The following is a 15,219-nucleotide window of genomic DNA, read 5'->3' as shown; positions in this document are numbered from 1 at the left end:
TAGAAGCTGTTAATTAGAAAATAGATAAAATTTTTTAACATCTAAAAAAATAAACCAAAAAAAAATTTAAATGGAAAAATAAATTTGTATATTCTTATTTAATTTAATTTAAAACACATATATATAATTTTTATTCTTGACCATTATACATAATATAATCAATTTAATTTTAAATAATAGAAATTTTTTCACCCACAAACTGATATATTTTTTTAATTAATTTGAATGAAGATATTAACAACAATGAAATTAATAAAATTATTATTAAGAAAATAATTTGAAAGTTTATTTTAACTAAAGTAGATTAGATAGATGAAATATGCAATTTTGCATTATTATTTCTAATATATTTATTAATTTTGTTGAAATATTTATTAATTTTTAATTAAATTTATATGTGAATTTTTGTTCAATTATTCTTTTGTTATTAGTTAAATAAAATATCATATTTGTATTGATTTATGTTTTCGTTTCCTTCAAGAAATTATTTGATGGAACAGAACGGCATTTGTTAAATTTACCTTGTTGATTAGGAGACAGTTGGAGAAAGCAAATTAATTGCAGTTGTCTTTTGATTTTGATTTTTACTATTTAAGTAGGCTTAATCAGCTTTTTAATAATTTTGCTAATTTAAACTTGGACTAAACAAAGAAGGAACTTTTTTTCTTTGAGTGAAGCCTCCTAATCCATATGTTTTACTTGATTAGATGAATAGCTACTATCCTGTATTATTTGGAGAAGTAGATATTTGCAAATTATTCATATTAAAATCAGTTTTGTTTTAGTTTAATTTATCATGGGTTTCTGATTCATTCATTAGTAAAGGCATTATTTTTTATTTCTTTTTTAAGCTCTTAGATTCATTGTTCTTTTTAAACAGCTAAGAATATTGTTTGTTTTTACATACTGTTTTTTGAGATGAGAATTAATCATGAGGAGAATTTTTAGGGATATGTGATAGAGAACGGCGATGATTTGCACTTTAAGGATGTAAAATCGGACTATTCTGGTTTTGGGTTGAAGAGTTTTAAATGCTTTTAGATTTGAGTTGGTTAAAATCAGTGAGACTTCTTAATGTTAGACTTTATATTGATGGTTTGTTGTTTTGAGGGAAATTCAAATCAGTTATTGCAAGATTCATTATAATTTTTTTGTCAAACATCTTGTTGTGAGTTGAATTAAATTTTTTTAGTGTTTCACTCATACAGTTAGCTTGATCTTATTAGTTGACATTAGATGTGTTAAGAAAACTTTTTTAAGAAGGGCGAGCTGATTATGGAAATATTTAGAGGACTTCATCTGGTTCTTAGTATTGTTGATTTATATATGTTTATGGAATTAAGTAATTTAAGCTAGATGCTATTTCTACATTACCTTAAGATCTCTCAGGGTTATACAATTCGCTTGCTTGATTAATAGTGGAGTTTGTATGATTAGATTTCAATAACATGTTTTAAAGAGGAGATTTGCTAGGTGTTTTAGTTGATGGAGATTGATAGATATTTATGTTTATTCTGTCTGAAGAATTTAAAAAAGATGCAGACCTGAAAGTATTTATACTAGGTGCTGGTTAAGTAGCAGAGAATACAGATATTTTTTTACCCAATATTGTATTTGAGGATGGCTTATTTGAATCTGAGAGTTACTTTGGGGTCATAAAATTAGGATGGTTTTCCTCAATAGAATTTACTCTTTGTTTTTGTGATGAGGGATTTCTTTACTCACTAGGTTTAGGTGTTATTTAGATTGATTAAATAATCATAGATCCTCTTTATTCTCTACGATTGTAGACGCTATGCAATTTATGCTGTTGATAATTTTTTCTTTACTCTTACTCAGCTAATAAAGCATTATGTGCTAAACTATCTACAGACATTCGTTTGTTTAGGGGTAATTTAAAAACCTTTTTCTACAATTGGGAGTTGACAGAATTATTTTATAGAGCAAAATTACTACTGTTAGTCATAGAGTTATTTTACTAAGATTAGGTTAAACCTAAATTAGTAGCAGCAGCATTACCTAAATTAGCAGTAGTAGTCGCAGTAGGGCTAGTATTTTAAACTGTTATTTGTGAAGGAAAAAATGAGAATATCTAGTTCTATTAACTTTTTTATGGTGATAAGCTCTTCTATGGAGAAGAAGGATTTTTAGAAGGCGAAGAGATATTTTTATAGGGAGATGGAGGATTTTTATAAGGAGAAGATACTGATGAAGGGCTCTTTAAAGGTGATGAAGGTTATTGCTGTTGATTAAAAAAACTTGATAGCTAGGGAGGTGTTTTATTAGTTCCTGCATTGGATTAGGGTGTAACCAATGAAGAAGAGCTTACGTATTTTAAAGATATTTTTTTAGCAAGAGGATTATCTGCTAGTTCTTGCGGCACAAAATGTTATGGCTTTCTAGCTCTAAGCTTCTCCTATTCTTTTATAATATTGTTCTTAGTTTACTCAAATTCCTCCTTAGAGATAAATTAAAAGTGTTAAATTTCACCAATATCTTGATTATTATTATTGTTATTATTTAGTTAATTGTAGGATTTTTATTGAGATGCAGAATTTGGTTTTTTAGAATTATAACTAAGCACACCTATTTGATCTATGCTGAACAATGATTGAATTTGGTTATCGTTATTATTATTTTAATTACTGATGTGACCAGAATCAGCTACTGATTGATTCTTTTAAAGGATCAATTAGTCATTTAAATTTGTAAAGGTGCTCTTGCTTTCAAATTCATTTAAGTTAGGGCTCGTACTGTTTTAGTTTACTTTGCTCAATTCGAAATTTGGTTAGGATTGTGCTTTCTTGGATAAAAAATTTTCTTCTAAATACTAGTTAAATTTTCTTTGTATTTAAAGTTTGTTCATTAATTTCCTGAGATTCTTTGCTTTAGACAGTTGGTTTTCATTCTAGAACTAGGATTTAGCTGCGAATTCGCTATACATTTGAAGCTCTTAATTAAAAGGATTATTGGCTTCGTTCTAATCAAATATATTTTAACAGTGTATAGCACGCTTTGAGTAATATTCAGCTTTTTAAAATCCCTTAATACCAAACTCTTTTAAAGCGGGTTAAAATTCTTCTTCTTCTAGAAGTTACAATTTTAATCGATAGACAGTTGTCCCGTTCCCTATGCAAACAGCACTAAAGTAGTGTTTTTCTTTAATAATTGAAGATTAATTTCCCTTTTTATTCTCAAAGCCAAAAAATTCTCCCTCGCCTATTATGCCTAAGCTTATTCCTTTAGAACTTTTAAATGCTACTGAACCTGATTTTATTAAATATATATATTAACGCTCTGAGCCCTCTTTGAATATAATTTAATTAAGATGAAGAGTGTGTTCAAAAGCTTCGAAAAGATAACTTAAATCTAGAATTTGCTTTTTGGATAAATTTTCAAAATATTTTTCTAAATTCTTTAGGATGAAGTTAAGCTTATAAAGCTAATGCTAGAAAATAGCCAAATAGTCGCTTCCTCTCATATAGAACAGATGTAAATCTTCCTCAGCAAAAACTGAGGCAGTTCTAAGCTTTCTAGAAATAGTCGCCACTTCACCAAAGCTTTATCCTTCCTTAAGCTCATTTACTTATTTATAAAAGCCAAAGCTTTTATATTAAGGATGAAAGTACTTATTGAAAATTTTTTAGTTGGAAGGGTGGCCACTCTACATTTTTTTAAAGAATTTTTCATGCTCATACTTCTCTAAATACTTGATGATTTTTTGTCTTGCTCTTTAGTAATGTAAATTGGCTGTCTCTCTCTCATTTGCAGTGAGAGCCTGATTATCTAATTAGTCTCCCCAGTATTTTCTTAATTAATAATTTTATTCCTACTTAAAAATCTCTTTGCTCGGACGAGGTACATGAATGCTTACCTAATTTTATAAATTTAAAAATATTAAATCTTAGCAAAATTGTATTTTGAGGGAAAAAAAAAAAATTAAAATTTGTATTTTTGCTTTTAAATTTGTGGTTCTTGTTATTTCTTAATTTTCTATTAAATTTAGAACCAGCACAAAATTTTATCTACTTACAATTCCCAGTATGGTTCTTTCACAAAGATAGTAAGAATAACTGAGAATCAATAAAAAAAATGATAAATAATTGTTTAAATTATAAAATTTTGAAGTTAATTCTGAATGAATCATATTTTTATAAAACTCTTGTCAATATTTCCAAATAATTTTGAGTTAATTTATAAGCAAATATTTATCTTTTTAGTTATTTAGTTTAATAAAGGTAAGATTACTTTTCCTTTAGCTATAAAATAGAATTTTTCTCCAATGTCTCCGTAATGAAATAAGAATTTCCCTTTAGGTACAAATTCATAATGAAGGTATTAAATGCATTGTTTTAATAAATCTTCATATCCTTCTTCGCCTTTGATTTATAAAATGTGATCGAACCGCTCCAACTCATTAACCACAAAGGCTAAATCATCATTATTATTTTGATACGATTGAGTTTTTATGATTTAAATTGATCTCATACATGGATCATTTTCAAATGGCGATTGTATTTCCTCAATAATTTCCTATGTTTCATCATGAATATCATCAGAATTTTGTTATAATTATTGCTCATCTGACTAATTGTCTATATTCCCTATTTCATCTATTAAAACGATACTATTTTGGTCTTGCATACTTATTAGCAATTTCGTATTTGTGTTAATTATTGTTTTTGTCAAAAAAAATTAATTATTATAGTGCGTTAATTTTGATAACTGGATATATCTTCAATTAAGGCAAGTATCAGTCAGGTTTGTTTTTTCTAAATAAGAATTAAATTAATAAACAGATAGCGTTCAATCTCAATTTATTTATTATTAACTGAGAAAACAATCAAAGGCTATAGAATCATTATAAGCAAATAGATAATTTTAAGCATAAGCAAAAGCAAAAGCTGAAAGCCATAATACCTATTTTTGTGAGTAAGAATAATAAATATAAAGATTTTCAAAAAAAACTTGATATAAAACTTAAAACAAATAGCATTTATTTATTATCTTAATTTAAATTCTTAAAGTTTGCATTAAAATGATTATTTTTAAAATCAAATATTTATGTTTCTATTTCGTAAACACATCATTCTTTTTGGTTTTTTTTCTCTCTGTTAAAAATATAGATTTTTTATGATAATTTAAACCTGAATTTATTTTTAGTGCTTGAATTATTTTGATTTTATTAAAATTCAAATATATAAATATATGAGCGTAAAAATATACAGCATTTATAAAAGAATTATTCAAATTTTTGGCTTAAATTCGCACAATAAAAGCTGACTAATCAGCTTGAAAAATTTCTAAAGTAAGACGACAAAATAAAATATCAGTATTATATATATATATATATTAATACATTTTATTTTAAATATAGATTCTATCATTAAAAAATTTTGTGTATCTCAAATCCTTTCAACAAATTAATTTAAATCCTTTTTTTAAATTACAAATATTTTAGAACAGTTTTATTTTTTAATTAAAATTAATAATTAATTTTTGTTGAGTTATTTTGATTAAAAAATTACCTTTTCGCCATATAATTCAATGTATTTGTTGTATAAGGCTATTGATATATATGCATCTAAGGCGCCATAGTGGATTTAAGCTTCTCTCAAAGGTCTTTATGACCAATTAGAAGTCTGTTCGCCTTTACATAAAGCTTTTCCTTTATGTTTAAAAATAAAATTTAACAATAACAAATCTATTAAAATTTTAATAATTTGATAAAAATTTTGAAAGCAGTTATCTCAACAAGTTAAAAAACTGAAATAAAATATACCTAACTAGAATTTTGCTATAAAAGAAAGAGAGCTCTATTTTTATTCAGGGTTTTTAACTTTGTGGAGCTTTGCCAAGTCTAAGCTACCTTTAAAGTTCTTTATTATTATTATTATTATTATTATTAATATCATTTAATATCCATATATTTTTTAAATAAAATTTTACTAGTTATCCATTTAATTATGATGCTACCATGCTGATATCCCCAGATATTGTATGCCCAATCTAATTTTTATTTAAATTTATTTAATTTAATATGCTTTTATAATAAAGGAATAATTAAAATTTTATTAATAAATTATATTTAAAAATTATCAAAATTTATTCGTAAAGAAAAAATATTTATTTACTTTCAAAATATTAGGATTTTAGAAAATGTTTTATTAAAGTAATTCATATTCTTTTTCATTTTTTAACGCCATAGGATCAAACAAGAAGCAGTAGTTTTAAGTTGCAAGCTGCAACAATGCAAGTGATTAAGAATTGTTATCTAATTTTGTTACAGCAGGTCTAAATTCACCATCTAAACCTATTTATTTAGCACTTTCTAATTCTTTCTTTGCAAATTCAAAATCTTAGCTTTTTACATTATTTATAAAAAATACTTTATCCCTTGTTATGCCAAAATCTTTAGATAAATTTAAATGAGTTCCTTCGGGTTCCAAACCTATGTTTTCAGACTAAGGACCTTTTAAAGTAATTCAAAATAAAATTTAATATAAATTATAAATTTTATCAAAATAAATAATTATTTTATACTATTTATTAATTGATGATTAAATTTTATATCAATCAAAAATAAATAAATAGAAATTATAATAAAAAATCTATAAAAAATTGCTGAAATGTTAGATCATGTTAAGAAAATAAATTACTAAAGTAATCCATTGTGTAGAGTTTATTTGGTAAAACTTCAAATTTAATTGAAGGGTCATTTAATGCTTCTAATGATTCCTTTTTATGGACATATTTTATAATTTATTCATCAGATTTTAAAATTGAGTAGGCTTCGTTATATTATTTATTGTACAAAAGATCTTCTACAGCATAAGCCAAAATATCTTTTTATTCTCTAAAAAGTTCGGCAACAAACTCCCAGCTGTAAGTTCTCAAATTATATCTCATGCTCATTTTTTTAAGTCTAATTTCTACTTCTGGGAAATTATTAGGATTCAATTTAAATTATTTTATCATATCAGCAGCCTTGCTTGCATCTTTGTTATTAGTTAATGAGTGAATTAATTGAGGAGCTAATTCGCTGGTATAGTTTGAAAAGACGGATATTATTTTAACTGCTTCTTAGTACTTTTATAACACAATCAAATCTTTAACTTCTTAGCTAACACTATTTTGTAAGTTTATTAATTAAATAAAATATATTAATTTAAAAGAAAAGCTACTCTTTTTTCTTAATTTAGTTTGTTATATCAAAGATCGTGAGGAAGGTACTTAAAGAGTCTGTATGAACGTATTTCCAGGCTTAAGTTATTTCTTCCATGTATTATTTATCTTAATCAGGTATTTTAACAGAATTATGTTGAATAACACAAAAAAAGCTCTTGTATATTATGGAATTTGCTTGCAAAGAAGAAAGGCATTTTAAGATAGTAAACATTTTCAAGACAGATTTTTCGAGCAAACCTTTATTCTCTTCTTTCTTAAAATAGTGATCGAAAATATCAAAAAAGTTCTATTTATTTTTTATTTTATTGATAGAAAAATATTAAATTTAAAATCTTAACAAGCTAAAATATTTTTACAATAAGAGTAGGCTTTTTTTCTTTTACAAATGCTTTTAAATAAAGAACTGCCTCTTGTTGATCTTTCTCTATATCGCTGTTAACTACTCATTAAATAATTAATTAGTAATGCATTCAATATATGATAATCTAAAAAATGATAAAAGCAGCAAAAAATTTACATAGTTTGTCAAATTATGCAAAATCTACTTGACTGATAAATTTGTGATCTACTTTATGGGGATATATTTTAAATCCTTAATTATTATCTTCTTATTCGTCCTATTATTCAGAATTATTTTATTTCTATTCTTCTTGATGTGTATTTTTCTTATTTTTTTTCTAATATTTAGTCTTCTTTTTATCTTAGTTTTATTTTTATTCCTCAATCTTTGTTTCCATTTATTAATCCTAGTTAGTTTCTGCCATTTTTTATATGAGATTATTCAATTTACTTTTTTTTTGATTGGTTTTTCTACTTTATGGTTTTGATCGAAATTTAATATTATTATTATTCAAAGATTCTACAAACTTTTAAAAGATTCTGCAAAATTTAATAAATAAATAAAGTAAATGTTGGAGTGAATGATCAGATTTTACATCATATTAAAAAATTGTTTTCTACCACTGATTTAAAACTAAATAAAAATTAAAAATGAATAAATGTAAAATATTAATCAATTAAATATTTTAATTCAATTTATAAAATAGCTTTTTTATAAAAAAAACAACCATCATTAGTAGTTATAAGAAAATTTACAAATTTGAAGTCAAAACCAATTCTTATAATTTATTCTTATGCTTTTATTATGTTTATCTATAACTTATTTGTTATAAAATAGCTGAATATTATTTTGATAAAAACTGAAGCGTCTATCCGTCTAGAAAATAATAAACAATTAATTATATTTTGTAGGTAGACTCATTTAATAATAAATTTTTCTGGAATAAGAAAATAGAATTAGAAGTGTTTTTAAATGATTTATATATAAACTTATTTATTTTTTTAAGTATGATTAAGAATATTTTAATAAAAAAGTATAAGACAATTTATAAATAAAATAGATAGATAATACAAACAATAAGATTAATAATGTTAAAATAGATTAGTTCTTCTTGAAACATAAAATAATTTAGAGTTTTCTAAACAACCAACAACCAACAATTAGCCAATCAGTTTCAGTTGTCTGATTAATAAAATGACTCAGAATTTTTAAGTATACGATTAATTGTTACGCCAAATAGCTTTTTATCTTTTGAGATTTCATTTAATGTAGATATACTACTTAGAAGCTCTTTAAGAAAAATTAAAAAAGAAAATTAATAATTAAGTTCACAAATAATAAATAAATAAATTACATTTCTAAGCAAGGGCTAATTTTTTGTCTTTTTCTATAACTCCTTAGAGTTCAATTAAGTCTTAGAAAACAGCAGACTATTTTGAGTTTTAAAATAAATTTAATTTATTTTTAACATTTTATTTTGAAAATTTTACCATAAAATCAGAAATAATTTCAAGTGAGTAAGATTGTTAAAACATCTCTTAATATTCAGAAATATTGTTGTAGACAAGTACAGTGTTAGTTAAGTTCTAAATTGAATAGGTAACCATATCAAGTAAAAACAATAATTCTGAATAAGCTGATAAATAGGCATATAAAACCTAAAAGTTTCTCAATAAATATCCAAATTTGTATATGAATTATTTGGGTGTGTTTTGTACTACTTGTAATCTATTTTCAAAAATTCCAAAATTATTTATTTTAAAGTTGCTAAAACGCTCTTTAAGTGACTAGCTGTATCTCAGAAAAACATTCCAAATCTAATAATTTTGATTAATATTATTTAGTTTATTTTATTTAATTACAAAATAATATTACTTATATTTTTTATCCTTCAATGCTGATATTTCTTAAAATATTGACTCTTTATTTGTTGTTATAGTTAGATTGCCAGAACTTTAAAGCCTTAAGCTAAATTTTTATTAGATAAAATATTTTTAAAAATAAATAAGTTTGAAGAAACATACTTCTAAATAATCATCATTTAACTTTTGATCAGCGAAGATAAAATAGAAATGCTAGATTTAATGAGTCTCGTGAATTTCTGAGAGGAAATTCCAAATATATTGGGAGTTCAAATTAATAATTAACTCGGAGCATATCTTGAAGAGGAAAGTTTAGGATAAGGTGAGGATATAGATTAAGACTAAACTTTTTGTTACTCCCATTTGATTTTCATACTTAGAAGAGAAGAGACTAGCTACTTTTTCTCCATTTAAAAATATTCCCAAATAAGCAATAAAAATAGGAAGCAAGCATATTTAAATCAAATCCATTATGTTATTAAATGTGTCAGAGAATACTTAGCACACAATAGTTCTAATTTGCTTATTCACATTTTGAATTTAGTTTCTTTCAATATAATTTCCATTAATGTAAAAGAAAAGAGAGCAGATTGTGCTTAGAGCCATTAAGTAATACTCTTTGAAGTTATACCTATTTTATTAAAGATAGATAATCAATCATTTGAATAAGTTTGGCATTAAAATTTAACTAGCTTTAAATATTTTTCAAAGATAATAAATTACTTGATTTCCATGTGCAACTTTTAGTAAAAGTAGACATTAATTACTTCATTTATACAATATTGGATTGCAAGTGTGTCTATGCAAAATCCAATTATAGTAAATATTATGAAATTAGAATTTATTTGAGCTTTATCTATTTATTTATTTTTATATAAAATTTATTTATATAAATTTTTATTTATTTTTATATAAAATTTATTTATATAAATTTTTATTTGTTCCTCAAATTAAAAAAAAGCAATAAAAATACAAAAAATTCCCGAATAAAAAGATTTGCAAAGTTAGATGAACAAAATTGCCAATCATTTCATTTATTAATTTTTTGTTCATGTGAATTCAATAAAATCTAATTTATACGTTTAAACATGAAGCTTTTGGATGCAACTGACAGCAAAAGAGCTCCAATATATTTCAATTAGGATAATGCAGAAAACTAGGTATTTAAAACTAAGCAATTTATTCTGTAAATTACATAAACTATTACCAATGTAATCAAGGCTATTAAAATATTTATTACATTTTTTTAAGAAAGAATAAATGTCTACCCTTCATTTAGCAAAACATCATTTTATTAGCTTTGTAAAAATCCTTATTCTCTCATAGTAGAAATTAATCTTTGATTTTAGTGCAACTCTTAGTTTTTTATGTGCTTTAAGACTTTATTTTCATTTGTTTAGTTTTATTAATTGATTTATGCTGAGCTGCTTATTCCTAAATTTAATATGTTATTTGCAGGATTCTAAAGAGATTTTGAAGCTAAATATTAAGCATTCATTTACTAAGATATGCTTTGCCCTTGCAAATTGAAGTTTTCCTACTATCTTGGATATTGTTAATTATTAGCTGCTGTTGTGCCATATTGATAATTATTATTAACTTTTAAGATAGTATTTATAGTTCTATATTAATCATCTGCTCCTTAATTTTGATAAGCGTTTGGATAAAGAGAATGGCTTGTTAATTGATTTCCTCTATTATTAATTTACTAATTATCAAATCCAAAACTATTTTGAATCTAAACATTATCATGGAAACGATTATCAGCGAAATAGCGCTGAGGATTATTATTACTGCTATTCACAAGAGTTTTTTTCAGTTAACTGGCATTAATACCATTGCTAAATAAATCCTTCTAAACATGCGAATCAAAGATACTACTGTCATTCAAATTTCTACCGACTTAAGGAGTAGAAGTGAAACTTTAATTATTCCATTTTTATGAAGCTGCTGTTGACTGCAAGTTTGTTTAGTATGAAGTAGCAGATAGTAGATTTTTAGAAAATCTATTTTTAACTGCTATTGGAGTTTGTGCATTTAAAAAGCTACTCATCTATTTTTAAAAAGCTTGTTTTTTTCTTATTTAAATGGTAAAAATTATTTGAAGTTTTCCTATCTATTTCTTGCTTTTACTTTTTTTGGCTAGTTTTTTGTTTGTTATATGCTATTATTTTGATATACAAAAAATAATATAAATATAAAGCTAAAGTGAGCCAACCTTTAATTAATTAGATTTTACAGTTTAATATTTCTAGTTATTTAATTTGTTTTTAAAGATATTTAAACAAAATCCTATAAATCTATATATCTATCTATCGATCTATCTTTCCTTTTTATTTTTTATTTTGTTTCTCTGCTTTTCAATTTTATTTTTAAGCTATATGTATTGTATTTTATAAATTATTTTGCTTTTATGTTTGCAAATTTTTATTGCATTATACATACAAACATACTAAAATTTATCTATCGATTTATTTCCTGAGCCAATAATACTAAATAATCATAATCATTCTAATATTTAGCCTAATTTTTTTTGTTAAGAATCTTCACAAACTTTTATATTTATTTATATATCTTCCCATATAAAAATATTCATGTAGACATCAAATCACTATATAAAAGTCATTGCATTTTCTTATTTAATTATAATCATAATTTTTTAATATTCTAGCTGAAATTTCTAAAATCAAATAATTTATTTTTATTAGCTAAAAATTTAAACAAAACAACATATTTTTATTAGATTTTATCAAATCTAATAACATTAAAGAGATATTATTTTTAAATTAATATAAACAATTTATAAAAGAGATATTAAGAATTTATTTTATAAAGAATTTAGTATTTTAATTCAATTGCTAATAAGAATTATAAAATTTAAAAATGATGAAAAATTAATTTAATATCAAACAATAAATTTATTATATTAAAAATTAATATGAATATAAAATATGAGTTAATCAATAATTTTAATGAAATTTTAAGGATTTAAATTAAATTTGTATTATTCATTTCTTAGTTTTGTTAATTTTATAATTTTAAATTTATTTTTAAAATACTTTGTAGTTTTAAAGAACTCAGCAAACTTTCATTTTTTTAAACAGAGATAATAAAATTCATTTTTAAGCAGAATAAATTCTCTAAAATATTATATTAAGGAAAATAAATAGTATTTGAGATTAACATATACATTCATTTGTAGAAATTAAAGAGTTAATTTATAGATTGCATAGTTATAATATTGAGTTTGCTTGATGTAATCATATTTTAAAAGCTCTGATTTTGTAGGCATTGCTATTAGAAATATGTCCTGCAAATTAATTTAAAAAAGCATTGAGGGGCAATAAAACAAATGAAAATTTTAAAAAATATATTTTAAAAATGATATGATTTATAAGAAAAGTATTTTATTTTTTATTGACTTGAGCTAAAAAAGCAATTTTTAAATTATAAAAATAAGGGATTAAGATATGCTTTTTAAAGAAAACTAATCAGAATTATTGATAAAAACTATTTTAGAATCAGAAAATCTTGGCCTATTTTAACAAAACATTAAGTAACTAATAATAAATAATAAATGTATAAATAAATGATTTCTTTTTGATAGATTAAAGCAAATATATATTTAATATATTATTTCTTAATAAAATATCTGATATACTTTTTATTAAAAAGTAAACTATTTCACAATATAATTCCTCTAAAAATATGTAGGTAACTAAGCAAAACTTCGAGCAAAGCTTTTAAATTTTTTCAGATTTGGTGAATTCGCCAAAGGTAAATACAACTTTTATTTTCTTAAAAAAGCATGTATGTAAAATAGAATGGAATTCAAAACATTTGCTTATTTTAACTTTACAATATTTATATGTTTTAGGAAATTTATTTTAGGAGTTAAGATTCTAAAATATGAAAATCGAGCTTGTTTTAAAAAAATGAAAACATTCCAAAATTATTAATTTGTGCTATCCATTTGTTAATATTTATTTATAAACTGTAGACTGAATTTATTAGTTATGATTTTGAAATGACAGGCATCAGAACTACAGAAAAAGAATCTTATAATGATATGCCATTTGAAAGATATGAAAAGGTAAATTGATACTTTAAAATAGTACCTTTATCATTTTATTTTCAAATTATTAACAGTGTGCACAAGTAGCTAGAAAATATGCATTAATATAAGCAGGCCTTACTGTTTTTCATAAAGAGGATAGTAAATACACTGCTTATCCTTTTAATGCCTACGTTATCAGAAGAAAAATAGAAAACACATCTTATAAGCCTGAAGTAGTTTTAGAAAGTGGAGCAATTAAGTTCAATGCAGAGCATGGATGCGATTTCGATTAGTGGATTAAGAACAGTAATAAAATATTTCAAACTTTTTAAAAAAATGGATAAAATTTTAGAATTTATTTTCTTATTTATTTAAAAAAATGACAATCTTAATAGACTCTTTAATATTTACTACAAGGTGTTACTCACATAGATAGAGAGCAGTATGCGAACTTATTAAAAGAAGTCGAACAAAAGAATGATTTAAGTCAAGCAGAAAGAAATAAAGCAATAAATAGCATTCATTAATCTTTAGGATTTACTAAATTCTTTGAATTAGTTGGTAAAAGAAATGTTCCTATTGTTGGACATAACTGCTACATGGATCTTCTCTTTTTGCATAATTCATTTATAGGTGCTCTTCCTTAATACTACTCAAAAAAATTATCTGTTGAGGAGGAAGAAGAATAAAAACATAGCCAAGAAGCAAATGACGAAGAATCCAAAGAATCTTCAACTTAATCAAATAATTACAAAGAAAGAATATTCTCTTCTTTTTAAAAGCTTTATGATTCAAAGGCAATTTCAGTCTCATTTTTCAAAGAATTTATGACAGATGACAATAAAAGCACTTCCCTTGAAAGTTTAAAAGAATTTATCTACACCAATCTCTCAAAATACAGGTTAGCTGAGATATAGTTAGGTCAAGGAGCCTATTAAGATTACAACTGGGATGACCCAAATAATCAGTAAAAATTCCATGAAGCCGGTTTTGACTCTTATTTAACTGGATGGATTTTCCTTCAACTTAGATAGTTTTATGTCGAAAACTTTAAAAAGACAGAAAAAGATTTTGAAAACACATTTCTTAACAACATTAATGTGATGAACAATCGCTACTTCTTAAGTTTCGGATAGGAAGAGGACATTTTATAAACACAAGTAAGTAATTTAAATTAATTATATTTATTGAAAATAAAAATAAATATAAATAAGATCTTGAATGGAAATATTTCTGATGACATTTTACATATATTTGCCCATAATGATCCTGTTGATCCAATTAAAGAGTAATAATAAGAAAAAATGGAGAAATTCTAAAAATAAATCTAAGATTATTTTGAAAGTTAGTAATATTCTTCAAGAGTTAGAGCTAGTATTTAAAACCAAAATTTCATTTTCATTGAACTCAGCCTTTAAAACAATAAAGATCAAGTGTAAATCTATTATCTATATAATTAATAAATAAATACATAATAAATTTTTTTAATTTTATGAATTAGGGATATTGATAATTTAAAGAAAAAACTTGAAAATGATATAAAGGAAATATAGAAAATGGCTTCAGAATTAAGTGTCAAAGAGTACGAGCAATTAATATTCCAACAAAGACATAACACCAAAAAATTTAATAATGCAAAACCTAAAAATAATAAGTATTAAAATAAAAAATGAAAAATAATATCATAATATATCTATCTTTTCATATATTTATTTATGCCTTTATATAGATTAAACATACAGATTCTAAACTAAATTTATATTATCTGTTTA

General features: G+C 23.6%; 4 protein-coding genes across 4 annotated transcripts; 1 reads left to right on the top strand and 3 right to left on the bottom strand. All coding sequences in view use genetic code 6, as the record gives it.

Annotated features, from left to right (window-relative positions):
* Window positions 1-409: 409 nt before the first annotated feature.
* TTHERM_00941370 (cyclic nucleotide-binding domain protein) lies at window positions 410-4,644 on the bottom strand (the record flags this gene model as incomplete). The annotated part of the gene is made up of 2 exons (XM_001026897.2): window positions 410-3,874; window positions 4,249-4,644. The coding sequence occupies 2 exons, from the start codon at window positions 4,642-4,644 to the stop codon at window positions 410-412; spliced, it is 3,861 nt and encodes a 1,286-aa protein (XP_001026897.2).
* Window positions 4,645-5,405: 761 nt separating this feature from the next.
* TTHERM_00941360 (3'-5' exonuclease) lies at window positions 5,406-7,952 on the bottom strand (the record flags this gene model as incomplete). The annotated part of the gene is made up of 9 exons (XM_001026896.2): window positions 5,406-5,435; window positions 5,529-5,668; window positions 5,783-5,879; window positions 5,950-6,009; window positions 6,135-6,472; window positions 6,660-7,129; window positions 7,185-7,474; window positions 7,545-7,627; window positions 7,706-7,952. The coding sequence occupies 9 exons, from the start codon at window positions 7,950-7,952 to the stop codon at window positions 5,406-5,408; spliced, it is 1,755 nt and encodes a 584-aa protein (XP_001026896.2).
* A 750-nt stretch (window positions 7,953-8,702) lies between these two features.
* Window positions 8,703-11,833, bottom strand: TTHERM_00941350 (transmembrane protein, putative; the record flags this gene model as incomplete). Its single annotated transcript, XM_001026895.3, has 7 exons — window positions 8,703-8,818; window positions 8,883-8,958; window positions 9,019-9,345; window positions 9,404-9,496; window positions 9,553-10,021; window positions 10,114-10,246; window positions 10,471-11,833. The coding sequence occupies 7 exons, from the start codon at window positions 11,831-11,833 to the stop codon at window positions 8,703-8,705; spliced, it is 2,577 nt and encodes an 858-aa protein (XP_001026895.3).
* A 1,265-nt stretch (window positions 11,834-13,098) lies between these two features.
* Window positions 13,099-15,120, top strand: TTHERM_000940350 (CAF1 family ribonuclease; the record flags this gene model as incomplete). Its single annotated transcript, XM_012800789.1, has 6 exons — window positions 13,099-13,167; window positions 13,391-13,483; window positions 13,540-13,753; window positions 13,865-14,607; window positions 14,662-14,882; window positions 14,949-15,120. The coding sequence occupies 6 exons, from the start codon at window positions 13,099-13,101 to the stop codon at window positions 15,118-15,120; spliced, it is 1,512 nt and encodes a 503-aa protein (XP_012656243.1).
* Between the last annotated feature and the right edge of the window lie 99 nt (window positions 15,121-15,219).

This window comes from Tetrahymena thermophila (genome assembly GCF_000189635.1).
Source record: "Tetrahymena thermophila SB210 genomic scaffold scf_8253930, whole genome shotgun sequence".
Lineage (NCBI taxonomy): Eukaryota > Ciliophora > Oligohymenophorea > Hymenostomatida > Tetrahymenidae > Tetrahymena > Tetrahymena thermophila.
This window is presented reverse-complemented; position numbering and strand designations above follow the sequence as displayed.